Source organism: Papio anubis, chromosome 15 (assembly GCF_008728515.1).
Source record: "Papio anubis isolate 15944 chromosome 15, Panubis1.0, whole genome shotgun sequence".
NCBI classification, from domain to species: domain Eukaryota; kingdom Metazoa; phylum Chordata; class Mammalia; order Primates; family Cercopithecidae; genus Papio; species Papio anubis.
In genome coordinates, this window is record NC_044990.1 from 88,298,219 (window position 1) to 88,314,673 (window position 16,455).

General features: G+C 44.3%; 1 protein-coding gene across 2 annotated transcripts in view; it reads right to left on the minus strand.

The window, feature by feature from the left end:
• The window catches only part of COL4A1 (collagen type IV alpha 1 chain), a 153,284-nt gene that overhangs the window by 54,151 nt on the left and 82,678 nt on the right, over positions 1–16,455 (minus strand). For both annotated transcript variants that reach the window (XM_021929770.2, XM_021929771.2), the window contains exons 3-17: positions 9,769–9,858; positions 9,625–9,669; positions 8,408–8,452; positions 8,251–8,313; positions 7,704–7,757; positions 7,492–7,518; positions 5,994–6,077; positions 5,845–5,907; positions 5,261–5,296; positions 4,722–4,763; positions 3,363–3,449; positions 2,819–2,845; positions 2,613–2,663; positions 1,449–1,493; positions 1,308–1,361 (exon numbers count right to left, since the gene is read on the minus strand). In XM_021929770.2, the coding sequence (XP_021785462.1) occupies positions 1,308–1,361; positions 1,449–1,493; positions 2,613–2,663; positions 2,819–2,845; positions 3,363–3,449; positions 4,722–4,763; positions 5,261–5,296; positions 5,845–5,907; positions 5,994–6,077; positions 7,492–7,518; positions 7,704–7,757; positions 8,251–8,313; positions 8,408–8,452; positions 9,625–9,669; positions 9,769–9,858 (813 nt within the window). The remainder of the gene's footprint in view (positions 1–1,307; positions 1,362–1,448; positions 1,494–2,612; positions 2,664–2,818; positions 2,846–3,362; positions 3,450–4,721; positions 4,764–5,260; positions 5,297–5,844; positions 5,908–5,993; positions 6,078–7,491; positions 7,519–7,703; positions 7,758–8,250; positions 8,314–8,407; positions 8,453–9,624; positions 9,670–9,768; positions 9,859–16,455) is intronic.

A 16,455-nucleotide genomic window follows, 5' to 3' on the forward strand; every position in this document is an offset into this window, starting at 1 on the left:
TAGGTGAAGATTTTTTCAAATTTGCATTGGAGGTCATAATGTAAAATCTAATATTAACTGAAAACATTAGTGGATAAATTCTGATCACTTTAAGGTTTAATCTCATCCATAGTAGATGAAAAACTCAAAAGAAATTAACCCTTTCATATCAAATATTTTAATATAAACATCATCATAATGACTTAAACAGTCCAAAGATATGTACATTATACCATGAATGTATATATTTTTCCTTTTAAATTAAGGCAGTAAACAAGAATTGAATGTTTTGATTTTTCTTATATGAATACCAGAAGAATTTTAGAAATATCTAGAGGACATAAATATCTTAGCCATTATATTCTAAATATATCTACCATTTACAATTTACAGGATTTTACTTCCTCAAAAAATTACAGCCAAGGGTTTCTTCCTTTTGTTCCTGGCTTTAAGAAATTAACTGTGGGCTCCTCAGGCCCTCCCCACAGCTTTCCACTCGCCATTGGTGATGAATATTCCAAAATTACTTCTTATATTAGTAAAGATTTACATTACCTAGTCTCATATTAAGAGAGACAAAAAAAGCAATAATGAGGTTTTTTTTTCTGCCTGTCAGATTGACAAATATTTTTCAGATTTTTTTTTTTTTAAGTTAGTTCCCCAACTAAAAGGGCCCTGGTCTGGCAGAAGGACTTTCTGGGGCAATTTGGTTGCATGTGGCAAAAATTTCAAAACAAGTGTCTGAATGTGGACTCCAATATTACACTTTTAGGAATTTGACAGAGAAATGACCAAATGAGCAAAAATACTTGTGAGCATAAAATGGCCTAAATACCACGCAACAAAAGGCTTGGATGTTCGTATCATAACTACATTGATGGCCACTGAAATATATCCTCCTTCTATCATGACATGAAAAAGCAAGAGGTATTGTTCACTATCACCTTTAGAAGCTGCCTGCTTGTGTATGCACATAGGAACAAGGTGAACTCTGGCTATTTCTGAACAGGTAATAGAAAAAATTAGGTAAGCTTTCTTTTCCTCATGATATCTTTCTGTATTTTCTATTGTTTTATGATCAGGGAAAAAATAATCTACTACCGAAAAAAGACATAAAAATTTGAATGAGTGGTACATTTCATGTATTTTTATTTTGAAAAAAAATCATGAACACAAAGGAAACCGCTAAATTGTGTTTTTTACCCAGAAGAAGCATAAATGATTTTTTTCCCTTGAGTACAGAGTCCTTAGTTCTAGGAAAGAATAAACAGACCTCTGGGTTGAATTGGAAAGTGAAGATAAAGGCTCACAATGGTGCCAGTGTTTACCTGCGGGCCCTGGCGGCCTACGAGTCCTGGGTACCCGGGTTCACCAGGAAAACCCTGAAACCAAAGAGAGAAGTAGTAACCGTCAGAGGGCAGTGGCGGGAAGAGTGAGCCTGCTGGTAAAAATCACAGAGAAATACTTACGGGACTCCCTTTTTCCCCTTTGTCACCATCTTTTCCAGGTTTTCCCTGTAGAATAAAGATGTAAACATTAGTATTTAATAAATAATAGGCCAGGCGTGGTGGCTCACGCCTGTAATCCCAGAGCTTTGGGAGGCCAAGGAGGGTGGATCATCTGAGGTCTCAGGAGTTCGAGACCAGCCTGGCCAACACGGTGAAACCCCGCCTCTACTAAAAATACAAAAATTAGCCGGGTGTGGTGGCGGATACCTGTAGTCCCAGCTACTCAGAAGGCTGAGGGACGAGAATCACTTGAACCCAGGAGGCGGAGGTTGCAGTGAGCCGAGATCACACCATTGCACTCCAGCCTGGGCAACAGAGTGAGACTCTGTCTCAAAAATATACATCATAATAATAATAATAACGGATAAAACACCAAAGCTCTGATTCAGATAGCTTAATATGTTGTCTCTCCTATGAAACACAAGCAAGGTAAATGAGCGCTCTATGTAAGTTGACAATACCACAATAATAAGTAATATAGTATACGATGAATAATTATGAAACAGTTACAATAGAAGAGAACTCTATTTTTAAAGAGTCTGATGAGCTACAAGTCTTCCAAAATATGATTGTATCTTGGTAGCAAAGCTAACATCAGAGAAGTTTGCCTACTGGCAGCTGAGTATTTGCAAGCTTATGCAAATGCTTCATTGAATGCAGGTTTCTGCATGTTGCTTCCAGGTAGAAACCAGAACCATTCCACGGGACTGGCAGTGGGGTGGGTCTCACGTCACCACCATCCCTAAAGTGAGAAGCAACTCAGCCTCTCAGGCTTGCGGCTGCGCAAACACCGTCTGGTGTTCTGGGTGGCAAAGTCCAACCAACCCGCTGCTCTTAGAGCAGGACCGAAGGTTTCAGGGGCAGCCCAGGGCTCTTCAGAAGCCTCTTTCCACAGCCGGCGGTGGCACCTTCAGTGCTGGATCCTTAAACAGGGAAGGACCTCGCCTTGCCTGGGAGGCCTTGCAAATGATATAGCTCAGGAGAGTCTCAGAAAAGCCCTTTGGGGCATGAAAGGGATAAACTAGAAGTCCCTACAAGCCTTTGTTCTTATGTTTCTGTGAATCTGCGATTTTCAGCATGAAAGGAGAATTGTTTCATGGTAAAAGGACTTTGGAAAGCACTTACTCTGGGTCCTGGTTTTCCTGGTTCACCTTTCTCTCCGACCCCTGGCATTCCCTTAAATGAACAAAAAGGCAAAGAGATTCATTCGTCTATTTAAGCAAAATATTAAGTTAGATAAACGTTAAACTTAAGGTGAAATAAGCTTGTTACTTAAATCTGTACTTTATGGTCTTTGACCTAAAAATGATAGACAGAAATTGAGTACTTACCTGAAATCCAGGTTCACCTTTTTGGCCCTGAAAGAGTTAGAGAGACAGATCAGTACTATCAAACAGCTATATCAATTGTTATATGCTGCATTAAACACACAGCAGAAAAAAAGAAAAAAAAAAAAACAAACCTTTTCTGATATATTAACAAAGAAATTCCCGTTGATCTCCAGCACTCACTTGGCATTGACTGGTAGAAATGTAAGCCGGGCAGGGTTTATCATGCTTGACCCATGGCCCTGCCCTCCCCCTGCCCCCGAGCCCGACTCCCTCCTGCTAACCAAGCCATCCCTAACTTGGGGCACATTTAAGAAGCCCTGATCCAGCGGGGTGAGCCTCAGATCAGGCTTGGACCAACCCAGTTCCAGCTGCCTCTGCTCTCAGAGGTGCTCGTAGTTTATGGAACGAACAGTCTATAAATCTGTTTTCCAGATCAGGATTGAAGTTAGCTGGAAAAACTGAATTTTGACCCATTTTCCCTTTTCCTTTGGAATTTGTCCAAAATTAGAAAATCCAGTATTCACTGGATGAAGCCTATTCACACCTTTTCTCCCTTGGTGGCAAAATCTCCTTTTTCTTGAACTTGAGCTTGTCCTGGTACTCCCGGAGGCCCACTGACCCCTTGGTCACCCTGTCGACATAAAAATGTAAAATTAAATAGGCATGGAAACAATTATGCAGAGATGAAAAATTGCAGAGAGAGGTAAAAGCCTAAAATAAAACACCTATTTTTAAAAATGTAATTATACTCTATTCTATTCTACTCATCCTTTGCCTCTGCAGAAAATCAAATTTCAGTAGGAAGAAGATACAACCAGTATCTAAACCCAGGAGGAGAATTTCACTTCTTCTATGGGCGATCACTAGCTCAGAATAACCATGGAATCTGAACACCTGCAAGACACCTCTGGACTTGCGTGCACCTGTGTCGTGTGTATTGGCTTCTGATGGCACGGAGGAAAGGAATACAAACTGCCTAATAGAGGCTGAGAAGAAAGAAGGCATTTTAGGTAGCTCCAAAATGAGACAACCATCAAGAGTCTCCTTCCTCAGGCATCCTAACTGCTGGGTACACCTGGAAATTACAACCACATACATTTCAGCATCACTATATTGCAAAGTTTATGAAAAGACTGGGCCAAAATCTAGGGTGGCAAGCAGAGGCCACCTGCACATCCAGATACATCCAGGCCCCACTGCATTGGGCGCTCTGGTTGTAACTGCCTCCACCAGCTTGGATGTCAGAGGAGAATCTGGCCTTCCACAGGCTGGCTACTGCAATGGCAGGCATCCCTTCTCAGCCAGTGCCTGCTTCATTGGTCTGATCCAGGGAAACTCTTGGAGAGGTTCAGGGACCCACCACTTGCCTCCTCTCTGCAGGATGAAGCCACCTGCTGTGGTCTGCGCCCTCCCAGTTCCACACTGCATCTCCCCTCACACCCACTTGGCCCTGGACCCGTCCACCTCTGAGAAGAGAGGCCGGTGGTGAGGGGCCACTGCCAACTGTGCTAGTCCTAATTTCCTGGTGGGGGACTTCCACTCTGCAGGGCTTACACGGTTACGCATCTAATGGTCAAGTCCTAAATTTGACTCTTAAAATCCTAGGTCTGACCTCATCACTGACGAAGAAGAGTTTGATTGAACTCTCTGTACAGATAATTGGAGTTAGCCCGTTGTTCTCTGCTTGTCAGATCGCAGAGCACTTCCATAAATTCTAGAGTATTGAATAAGCTAGAATAAATTCAATCCGGCTGTCATTTTAAGGAAAACACTACCAAACGCAAGAACATGCAGAGAAGAGTAACTATACTTATGAGTCCAAACGTCGATCCAAAGGTGGGTAACTGTCAGGTGAGAACTGTGGTTTTCAACATGGAAGCACTCCACAGCAATGTGCACTCACCTTGTCACCTTTGGGTCCTTGAAAACTTAAGCCCATTTGTCCCTGTGGATTAAAAATTAGGCTCTCATTATTAGATTTGTCTACTTTGTTCAAAGTCATTCTACAAACCTCACACAAAATGCAGTAAGATGGTAGATTTCAGGCAATAGCTTTGTCCCACAACTCTCATAAAATTTTCCAGAAAGTAACGATCATGCTGTATTCAAAGTCTATGAAAAAAGTTTTTAAAGTATGACTGACCAAAAATTCTAAAGACATTTTTAAAAATTTACAGTTTTTAAACTCTTGCGTTAGAAAACTAAGGGAAATATCGGTGATTCCAAAGTATTGACTAAGGGACGAATGAAAGAAAAGATCAATATATTGATAGATAATCAGTAGATAATAAATGATAGATACTTAAAGGTATAGTTAGATAAAGATAGTGTTAATTTTCCAGCATTTTTTTACAGACTGAAAGAATGAGAAGAATGAGCTATAGCAATTTCATGATAGCCTTATACTAATGCCAAAGAACAAAAAATGAAAAAAACCTTTACCTTTTCACCTGGAGGGCCGGGAGGACCTGGGGGACCCTAGGAGAGAGAGCATTTTAATTAAATAGGATTCACAACTATAGGGAGCTTTAAGCCCTTCTTTAGGCTGATGTTATCTTAAGATTCTCTGGTCAACATGATTATTTGTGAAATATTTTTCCTGGGCTTCCCCTCCCTCCCCGCTCCTAGCAGGTGCAGGACCCTCAGGTGTGACCATATCAATACGAATCCGTCTCCCCTGCTCCACGGTGAAGTCACCCGGGGCAGAGCCTGCCTGTCCATCTCTGAACTCACTCCCACAGGCTGTGACTATCAGTGGTACCCAGCCAGCCGCCACAACCATGACTGCATTATTTGTTTCAGTATATCAGTTTATGGTGCTATCATCACCCCTTTCCCACAGCTCTGGGTATACGGGTACCAGGCTGCCAGCCAAACGTTTAATAAGAGGGAAGCTGACTCTGCCACGTCCATATTCAGAGCGACCACAACTGTATAAAGTTTTTACTAAATTATTATTTATTTTCACACCTCAGTATAGTTGTTCTTTAAATGATTGCCTTGGAGAGACAGCCCCCAAAACTTACCGGTGGTCCGGTAAATCCTGGAGGCCCAACAGGACCTTGAAGCCCTGGCAGTCCTGGTGGGCCCTAGAATGCATGAGAAAGAAATGAGTTCAGATGCAAACTGGGAGGGTGAGGTGGCACATGTTCATAATGATGCAGCAAATGCTTACTGGATTCCCTGGGAGTCCGGGAAATCCTCTTTCACCTTTCAACAGCATCCCGGGCACATGGCCAAGTATCTCACCTGGATCACCCTAGAGGATGAACAAAGAAAATGGAAAGTTGCAAATATTGACATTCACGTAAAGAAACTGAAAACTCATTGAGTAGTTGGCACATATTACTGTTACAGGACTAGCCTAAGTCTGGGATTTAGACCCCGTCTACACTGGAAATCAACAGCCTGGCATCCCTCCCATCATGATTGCCATCCTGATGACCAGCTTCAACCACTGCATGGTCAACTCAGCCGCAGCCAGGACCGAATGTAGAGACGGCTAAACAAAGGGGTCCGCAACGCTCTGCACAGGACCATCCCCAACTCTAGACAAGAGCCCCTGTCTCTAGTTAAAAGACTACTGTGTGACCCCAGGCTCTTCTCACAAAACAAGAATTCTCTTTTGAGAAAAGGCTCAGGATGAATACTTTTATAAGAGCAGGGTGTAATGGTAAATTTTATCTGTCAACTTGGCCAGGCCACATTATTGGGTTAAACACCAGTCCAGATGTTTCTGTGAAGGGATTTTTAAAATGAGATTGACACTTAAATCAGTAGAGTCTGAATAAGGCAAATGGCCCTCCATAATACTGGTGGGCCTCATCCCATCAGTTGAAGGCCTTACAGGATAAAAGACTGACCTCCCTGGAGGAAGAAGGAATTCTGCCCACACACCACCTTCGGACTCAAGGCTACAACTCCACCCCTTCCCTGATGTCCAGCCTGCCCACTCAGCCCGCAGGTTTTGAGCTTGCCGGCCACAGTCATGAGTACTAGTGCTTTAGAGGCCGTTTCTCCTGTCTCTGGCTACACACACACAGGCTACTGGTTCTGTGTCTCTGGAGCACGCTAACACACAGGGCTATTACGAGGATCTGTTTCCTATGTGTTCTGAATCACAGGCACACAGGGACTCTCAGCCTCATCCAGGTGAGTGGTTATCTCTACTGCAGCTGCTGAGACCTACAAGCCTCCCTTGGACAGGACTGCTCCCAACACCCAGATACCCGAGGTCCCCACCCTGTGCCCAAGCACAGCCCACAAATTACAGGACTGCACATTTGGAGGTCGGGCTGATGCCAGCAGCCGAGCCCCAAGACAGCAACACCCCGCCTGGGAAAAGCTGTCCCAGGTTCCCTCCTGGCAAGTCTGAGAGGCACCCAGGGAGCTCCATTCTCCCATCTGCCCTCCCCGGTTTGGGCGAAGTGAGCCTTCGCCACCACACCAGGCCTCCTTCCACTGCTTACTCCCCATTAAGACACTCAAGTGTCTGAACATTAGAGTCTAAAATCTGAGTTTGTATATTACTTATACAGTCTTTTAATGTAACAGAGTTTAGGGAAATGTGTTCAGAAGCAATCGATCAGCCAAAGTGGTTTAAAGAAAATGGCACTTGTTTTAAACAGATTCCCTGTAATGAATCCAATAAAGCAAAACAAAATAAAATGTACCTTCATTCCTGGTAACCCTGGTGGTCCCTACAAAAGAAAGTTTTGGTGTTAGTTTTGTTTTTCTCAAAATGTCATTAGCATTAAAATTGTTATTATATAATATTATATGTAAAATGTAAGTTATTAAAACATAAGCAAAGAAAGAAAGAAAAGGAAATAGAATGAGAAGAGAGAGTTATAACTAAAAGAAAGAGGTTCTGCCCTCTACTCACGGGATTTCCAGCGAAACCAGGCAAGCCAGGAGGCCCGAGCGGCCCTCTCTCTCCCTGGGGAGACAGCAGAGCATCATTCATACACAGTGTGTGTGGCAGACACATCAGCCCTGACACCGCAGGAGTTACTCTGCCCTACCCTTCACTTGTTGGTTAAAATCATTTCCTAAAAACAGTTTGTCACAAGCTCTGCTACTGGGTACCACTTTATGAAAGAAGAAATAGACTTGATAGTATCATTAATAGGGACAAAGGCCCAGAATGGCATTTTCTTACACAATGTAGTAAATGATTACCGGTAATAATTTTCATGCTTAAATGAAATTTTAGGATAAAAGTCTACAAAAAAGAAAGGAACAATTACATCTTTCTGGTACACTAAATATGGGAAAACTGTATTTCCTTACCAAATAAAGCAAATTTTAAGACAAGTAACTTTCCAATTGTGGCAAATAAAACTCTATTAACAGAGTCACACTACCTGACTCCTTAATATGCAAAATTACATAAACACACACGAAGAGGAGGGTCTCGGTTCTGGATTTACCTTTGTGCCATTGCATCCTGGAATACCTGGGGGCCCTGGTGGGCCGTCTTGGCCAGGAATACCCTGCAATTAAGAAAGTGAAAATGTAACCCAAATAGAAAATCACCTGACGGAAAAATATTTCCTAAAAGAAGTAGAATGCATTTTCTATACGTACGGGAAGTCCCGGGTTTCCAGGGTAGCCAGATGCTCCCGGGGGTCCCTGTGAGGGTGGAAGGAAAAGCATGTCAGTGGAAAGCCGGAAGCTTCACTTCCTCCTACTGCATCCACCTGGTTAATGGAGTTGTGCCCTCATTTTTGGTGTCTGGAACACACACACACACAAAGCAGACAGTGCACTCTGCACAAGAGGCAGTGGAGGGACAGGCCAGGGCAGACCGCCCAGGCTTATGGAGCAATGCTACACCCAAAGCACACTACTGCCATTCGCAACTGCAAAGATGTGGAACCAGCCTCCGTACCTACCAACCAATGAGTGGAGAGTGAAAAGGTAGAATCCATGTACCATGGAATACTACTCAGCCACAACAAGGAGCAAAATGATGTCTTTTGCAGCAACTTGAATGGAGCTAGAGGCCATTATTCTAAGTGAAGTAACCCAGGAATGGGAAACCAAACACCGTATGTTCTCACTTATAAGTGGCAGCTAAGCTACGAGGATGTAAAGGCATAAGAGTAATACAATGGACTTCCGGACTCCGGTGAGGGGAAGGCTGGAAGGGGGTGAGGGATAAAAAACTACATAACAGGTAGAGTGTACACTGCTTGGATGACAGGTGCACTAAAACCTCAGAAATCACCACGAAAGAACTTATCCATGCAACCAAAAACCACCTGTACCAAAAAAAAAACTATTGAAATAAAAAAAATAAAAAAATACGTTTTTAAAAAGCTGACTGCTGATCCCTTCAAACATAAGGCTGCCCATGCACAAAATAACTCTGCTCCCATTTCACCTTTACCAAGAGGCAGAGAGGAGGAAGAGCAAGGCTGGCTCTGAAAATACCACGACTTTTCCATGAAACGAAGTCATCTCTGTCTAATGACTATGGACGTATCACCAATCACACCTTCCCCCAAATTAAAATATGCCCAGAAGAGATTCCTGAAGAAGAACAAACGGGGGAAAAAAAGTTTGCAGAACCAAGGACTAAGGAGCTCAGCCTGTGCACAGCCCCCGTGGGAAGGCCTGGGGCTCAGCGAGTCATGGGCTGCTGCTCACTGCCTGCCTCGCACCTGCCTGCCTGTGCTGTGTGAGCTGGGAGAGGAGACGGAGGACGAGGGCTCGGAAAAAGGAGGGGAAAGGTGCCCGACTCTGGGAGTGGGCCTGTCCCACGCATGGAATCATCGATTGTGAGTGGCAACTGTACTCACTCTTGTCCCTTTTGTTCCAGGTAGTCCTGGTTCTCCAGTATCACCCTGGAACAGAATAGAAATGCCATTGTCATTGATCACCGTTATCTCAAGAATGCAGGCAATCTTACATCCACCCACCCCCAATCCCACAGCCGTGCTTACCTTTTGTCCTGGTGGTCCCTGCGGCCCCTCAGGTCCTTGCATTCCAGGAAACCCAATGACACCTTGTAACCCTGGGAGGCCTCTTTCGCCCTATAGAAGAGGAACATAAGTCAGGCAAAAGGCAGCAGTAAAGAAACAGAGGAAGGAATTGCTGACCAACTGTGATGGCTTTTTTTTTTTTTTTTTTTTTTTTTTTTGAGATGTAGTCTCACTCATTGCCCAGGCTGGAATGCAGTGGCATGATCTCTGCTCACTGCAACGTCCACTGCCCGAGTTCAAGGGATTCTCCTGCCTCAGCCTCCTGGGTAGCTGGGATTACAGGTGCGTGTCACCACGCCGGCTAATTTTTGTATTTTTAGTAGAGGTGGGGTTTCACCATGTTGGCCAGGCTGGTCTCAAACTTGATGTCAGGTGATCCACCCTCCTCAACCTCCAAAAGTGCTGGGATTACAGGCATGGGATACCACGCCTGGTCTATGATGGCTAATTTTAAGTGCCAAGTTGACCGGGTCACAGGATACCCAGATAGCTGGTAAAGCATGACTTCCGGGTGTGTTTTTGAGGGTGTGTTTCTGGAAGAGATTGGCATTTGAATCCATGGACAGTAAGGAAGACGTGCCCTCACCCAAGGTGGGCAGGTGCCATTGTTAGCTGAGTCCCGGATAGAACAAAAAGCCAGAAGAGAGGCCAATTCTCTCCCTTCCGGAGCTGGGACACCCATCTTCTCCAGCCCTCAGACATCAGAACTCTGGGTTCTCCGGCCTTCAGATTCAGGGACTTGTACCACTAGCCCCTTGGGCTCTTCAGCCGCTGGCCTTGGACCCAGTCACACTTCAGGAGTCCCCGAGTTGCCAAGCTTGCAGATGGCAGATCATGGAACTCCTCAGCCTCCATAATCCTATGAGCCACTTCCCTTAATAAATCTAAGTATCACCCAGCCTTGCACAAGTCCACAGTGAGTGTCTGGAAACAGACAGCAACGACTACTTCAGGCGGCTTCGCCCTACTGCGTTTCAAACTCTTGAGGACAGAAAATATTTCTATCTCATTCCTGGCACTATCCTTTCTATATACTAAATGCCAAATAATTTCTTGGGTAAATAAAATAATAAATAGTGAGGCATTTTTCACTGAACTGGTTATAATTTCACTCAATCATTGGAACTCTCCTGTTAGCAACAGTCTCAGTGCTGAGATTTTGTGATGGATCCTCCAAGACGTCTTCCTCTTCAGAGAGCATTAGGAGGTGAGGGTAGGCAGAGTCCACAGTGTGAACCTCATGCAAGATGCTGAGCCTGCCCTGGGCCATCATGGGGTGATGGTGGGCTTTAATGAGAAATGTCTTTCAAGAGTGTTTTTTGGGCTGGGTGCGGTGGCTCATGTCTGTAATCTCAGCACTTTGGGAGATCGAGGCAGGCGGATCACCAGATGTCAGGAGTTCAAGACCAGCCTGGTCAACACGGAAAAACCCTGTCTCTACTAAAAAATGCAAAAATTAGTTGGGTGCAGTGGCACATGCCTGTAATCTCAGTTACTCAGGAGACTGAGGCTGGAAAATCACTTGAACCTGGGAGGCAGAGGTTGCAGTGAGCCAAGATCATGCCACTGCACTCCAGTCAGGGAGACAGAGTCAGATTCTGTCTCAAAACAACAACAACAACAACAACAAACCCATAACCATGATAAGAAATCGAGAAAACCCATTTACAGGATGTGCACTTTAATGCAGTCTTACCATACGAATTGGGTAGATTCAGTGACGACCGTTAGCTGATTTAAAAACAGAAGGCAGGCACTTTGGAGATCACAGGCAGGATTACTTAGTGTTCAGCGCCTTTCCCAAAGTTGCATTCGTTGAAAGTAAAAATCAACTGACAAGCTCTACGTCACATAACATAAACATCCAAAGTCGTCCTTCTTTCCAAACCACTCAGCCAGTCCTGGCACTTACTGGTGAATTAACTGCCTGCTCCATTTTTACAAATGCAGAGAGGAGGTTATGAACCTGGGACTCAACCGCCACGCCTCCACAGGGCTGTGTGTTTCATTGAAAGGATACGTCAGGAGTCTAGACACAGTATGTGGATAAATATGGGAGAGATTGTTTCAAACCCTAGAGAACTGAATCACACAGTAAGTGGATTAAAGAACCTCAAGACTCATAGTGTGGCACTGCCCCTTCAGGCCAGCAGCATCCAGGGAATCGGCCAGAAGAGCAGACAGACCCCACGAGGGCCCTGAGCCCAGGGTTTGACAGGGAAGGCTGGCTCCTTCTCCCCGGGGCCTGTTACAGTGAGGAAAGAAAAACATTCCCAGACCAAGACTTGTTCAAATGAAGAGTTCCTTAAATACACCCTGCAGTGATGGCCCCAGGACACAACGGCAGAAAGTCCTGCTGTAAGGAGTTATGGCGTACAAGGTCACCAATCTGGGGCACCCGGTTTTTGGATGTAGGAAAAGCCTAGTCAAACCAGAATAGGACTGAACTCCAAACAGCGGCTAAAATAAATAAATAAATCCGGAGTTGTGTAGCCCCGAATCACCCAGTATCAGACAGGAAGGAAATGAGAAGGGCATGTCCATTAGAAGCTTTCTAATACATTTGGTGCAGTATTTTTAGAACTTAATTAATATTGGCAGTATCGCCATGAGACCAGCGACGATAAGATTTAATAATTCTCAATTTAACCATGGAATGCACTGAGGACCAGAGCCAGATTAACTGATTTCTACAAGTTTCTCACTGAGTCAGCACTACAGCCAGAAATAGAAATGAGGTCAGCCTCCACCACAGTCCCTGTTTTTTCTGGGTCACTAGAGCAAGTCGGTTCCCAGCAGAACATCAAACAATTCACCAACTTAATGTTAGCCCAAGGTACCCACCCTTTTATGTCCATTTCGCAGATAGGGAAATTAAGATTCCGATGCTTAACTAACTTGTCATATGTCACTGGGTGACCCCTCATGCTGCTGGGAACAGAACACAGAAACCCAAATTCCCAGACCTTGCTTTTACCGCAAGAACACATTCTTTCCCAAACGTCACCAGAAAGCTTAAGCAATCTGTGTATCCCCAGAGCTTTGAAATGAAGGAGCTAAGAAGGAAGTGACTCCTCCATGGACATGGTTCTTGCCATTCCCCACATATTTTTTTAATGTTCTTAATCTTTTGTCCAGATAAAAGTGCACACGAATAATCTAACACTCTGTACCCTGTCCAAGGTTATTATGGGAACCAGAGCAGAGCAGACAGACAGGATAAGCACTTAAACAGCTATACAGTTAGCTGGCGACCAGCATGCAGTATGGGGCCAAATTATTCCTCCGAGCTTTTAGCACATTCCCACCAGGATTATAAGAAGAGCAAAGAGCTGGACATGTTGTGCAAAGGTTATTGGAGCTAGTAGTGTCCAAGCCAGACTTTGCAGCTGCAACTAGCAATGCTACAACCACGGCCACCGTGACCCCCCTCCCACTGGAGCTCTAGGCAGAATGTGAGCAGTTAGAGGCAGGGAGCAACAGGGCCCTCGATCGTCTGTTTCCCCTGGTGTGCTCAGGGCAAGGTCCCAAACTCCATGGCGGCCACAGACTTCATGTCAGGCCAAAATGAAAACCACAACCATGGTCTGTCACAGCAATGACTATTTAAAGTGGAAGAAACAAACAAGAAACTTGAAAAATACTACACAGAAAGTTTTCATGCAGCTGAACCTTGTGCTCTCATTGCTGAACATCAGTGCAATGTAGGGCACTGATCAAAAGAGGAAAATTCTATACCAAAACTGGAGATGATTACTGCTGTGTCCTCAAATGATGAAATTCAGAATTTGTGGAGGGAGAACAAAGTGCCATTGTCTATAAAGATGAAAGAATACAACATGGAGAATAATCTTGGCACCAAAATTAGGCATTCTAAATTAGGCATGAAATAGGGTTTCATGCATGGAGCAACTTAAAATTCTTGCTTAATGCATTACCTAAAGCAAACATATACTTTTAAAAACTCCTTAAAATGCGTGGAGAGAAAGTCATTTTATAATACCCAATTCTTTCCCTTCCTCTTCCAAGGCTTGTAGAAACAAGTTCACGATTCAGGAAATCAAATACTCACATAAGCTTCCGTCATAGCTAAGTCAGAAATTCAAATACAAATCAAGTACCCAGGACAGCTGAAGTTGAAATAGCATGAAGCTTCTAAATGTGGGAGGAAAATACAATTACCAACAACAAAAACTGATGTGAACACAAAATATACCTAGAATAAGCAGTCATCACAATTCTTACTGTCAAAGGCCCTGTGACGTCTGTTTCAGAGGCCAACATGGAATCCGTATCTTTAAATCAAAATTTTAATGGATTTTTCCAATCTGAAATATTAGGATCATGGATCTTCACAATGGACTGAAGCACACACAGAGATGCTGCCAGCACTCTGGGGCTTTCTCTACGCACGGACTGAGTGCGGATACCGGGTCTGGTACTAAGCACTGAGTGTACTGGGTATGGCAGCCTCCATGCGCTGGGTGCAATCACGGGAAACAAGCAATGCTCACCAGGGAGACTGCAATTCCTTCTCCACCTCAACCCTGTAACTTCTTCACAGGCAACGAAATTGTTTTATTCATTCATGGTGTTTGAATTCAATACAATGTCATGGGATGCTGAACTAGCCAATTGCATTACATGACGCTCAGCATGAGGCAGGATTCCACACATGAGTCTTAAAAACTTTAAGAGGTAGTCAAAGGTTAGCAGGCAGGACACGGCCCCCATCACCTCTGCAGTCTAAGCATTCTGGGCACCATTACAGACTGGCCGGAGTCCGCAGCAGTGGCTGAGAGGCGCAGGGCAGGCTGCACTCGGGACCACGCTGGCTCTGCTGCTGCTTTCTGTCATCTAGCGCCTCGAGATTTCCATTTACGAGCAAGACTGCAAATCATTCAGCGAACCAAAGCCCTCACATTCGAAGCCAGAGCTCACCAAGTACCCAGTGAAAGGGAAATGATGTCAAGGATGGGTCACAGTCAGCGTGTGACTGAGGAACTCTTTCAGAAATTCCACAAGGCCAACTCCTTGAGCCCAACCACCATCAGAAGAGACATCTGCAGGACCATTTCCTGGATGCCGCCGCTGGGAAAGGGGTGGGAAGGCTGCGGTCGGTGCCGCGGGGTCATGGAAAACTCAGTGGCGAGGCCCCGTTGGGAGCTCCCCCAACGCCATGAGGCTTGACATGAGGGCAGGAATACTGCCACCGCAGTACGAGGGGGGACAGGATGCAAGGAGATCCCCTAGAGGGTCTGCTTTCCCTAAGAGGAAGGCGTGAGTGTACACTCTCCTTTGCTCTATGAGACATACAACAGAACTCTTAAAAAGATGTATATGTGTTCATTAGAAGTATGTGAATGACATTTAACAATGTGGATTGTTGCACTTAGCAGCATTATCATTACTGTTATTTCTTGCATCTAAATATTTAACATTAAAGCAGCAAAGATTAAACCAATCACACATAAAAAGTGTGACTGCAAATCTGTATCTTCTTCCCGAAACTCTTATTTCTCCCTCCAGCCCAGACGTCTAGCTTGAGACAGTATCAGGAAATGTGTGCAGTGGCCCTCCATCAACTATGTGGGTATACGCAAGAGCTTGAGCAGCGCATACAGATGCACCTCAGCTTATGATGCGGTACGTCCCAATAAGACCACTGTAAGTTGAGATCCTGTCTCAAAAAATATATATATAAAATATATGTTACATATATATTATATGTTATACTATATATTATGTATACTGTATATTATATATTATATATATTATATATAGGATCTCCCTCTGTCACTGAGGCTGGATTGCAGTGGTACTATCTTGGCTCACTGCAACCTCAGCCTCCCCAGTCGCTCTATTACAGTACTGCGCCTCCATGCCCCACTAATGTTTGTATTTTTAGTAGAGACGGGATTTCGCCATGTTGGCCAGGCTGGTCTTGAACTCCTAACCTCATGTGATCTGCCCGCCTTGTACTCCTAAAGTGCTGGAATTACAGGCATGAGCTACTGCACTCAGCCCAATAGAAAATATTTTTAAGTCAAAAACACATTTAATACACCCGACCTACCTAACATTGTAGCTTAGCCTAGCCATCCTTAAACATGCTCGGAAAACTTACACTGGCCTATGTTGGGCAAAACTGTTTAACACAAAGCCTGTTTTATAATAAAGTTTTTAATATCTTTTGTAATTTATTGAATTCTGTATCAAAAGTGAAAACCAGAACGGCTCGCGGCCCCTGACTGGCATTGCGAGAGTTGCTATCGCACGACGTTAGCCCAGGAAAAGATCAAAATTCAAAATTTTGATCTTTTGAATTTTGAATTCTGATCTTTCAAAATCCATGACCTTCAGATACCATGACAGCTGTCCTCTTTCTAGGAGACGTCTGGACTCGTCCTCTTCGAAAGCACGTGGGGTTGTGTGGGCAAGTTCCTCATTTCATGGGCCTCCACTGTCCTCCTTCTGACCATCATTAGCTTTGTTCTGAGTACTCCCAAGGCTGCCGATGATGGAGATGAGCAAGTTTGTGTGAAGAATGGGAGAGAACTCAGTGCTGGAGCCTCCTGGCCAAAAGAACAGTGGCTAGGGTCTGAGGACTGGGATAAACTAGAAGTGAAAATGCCTTCTTCCATATGG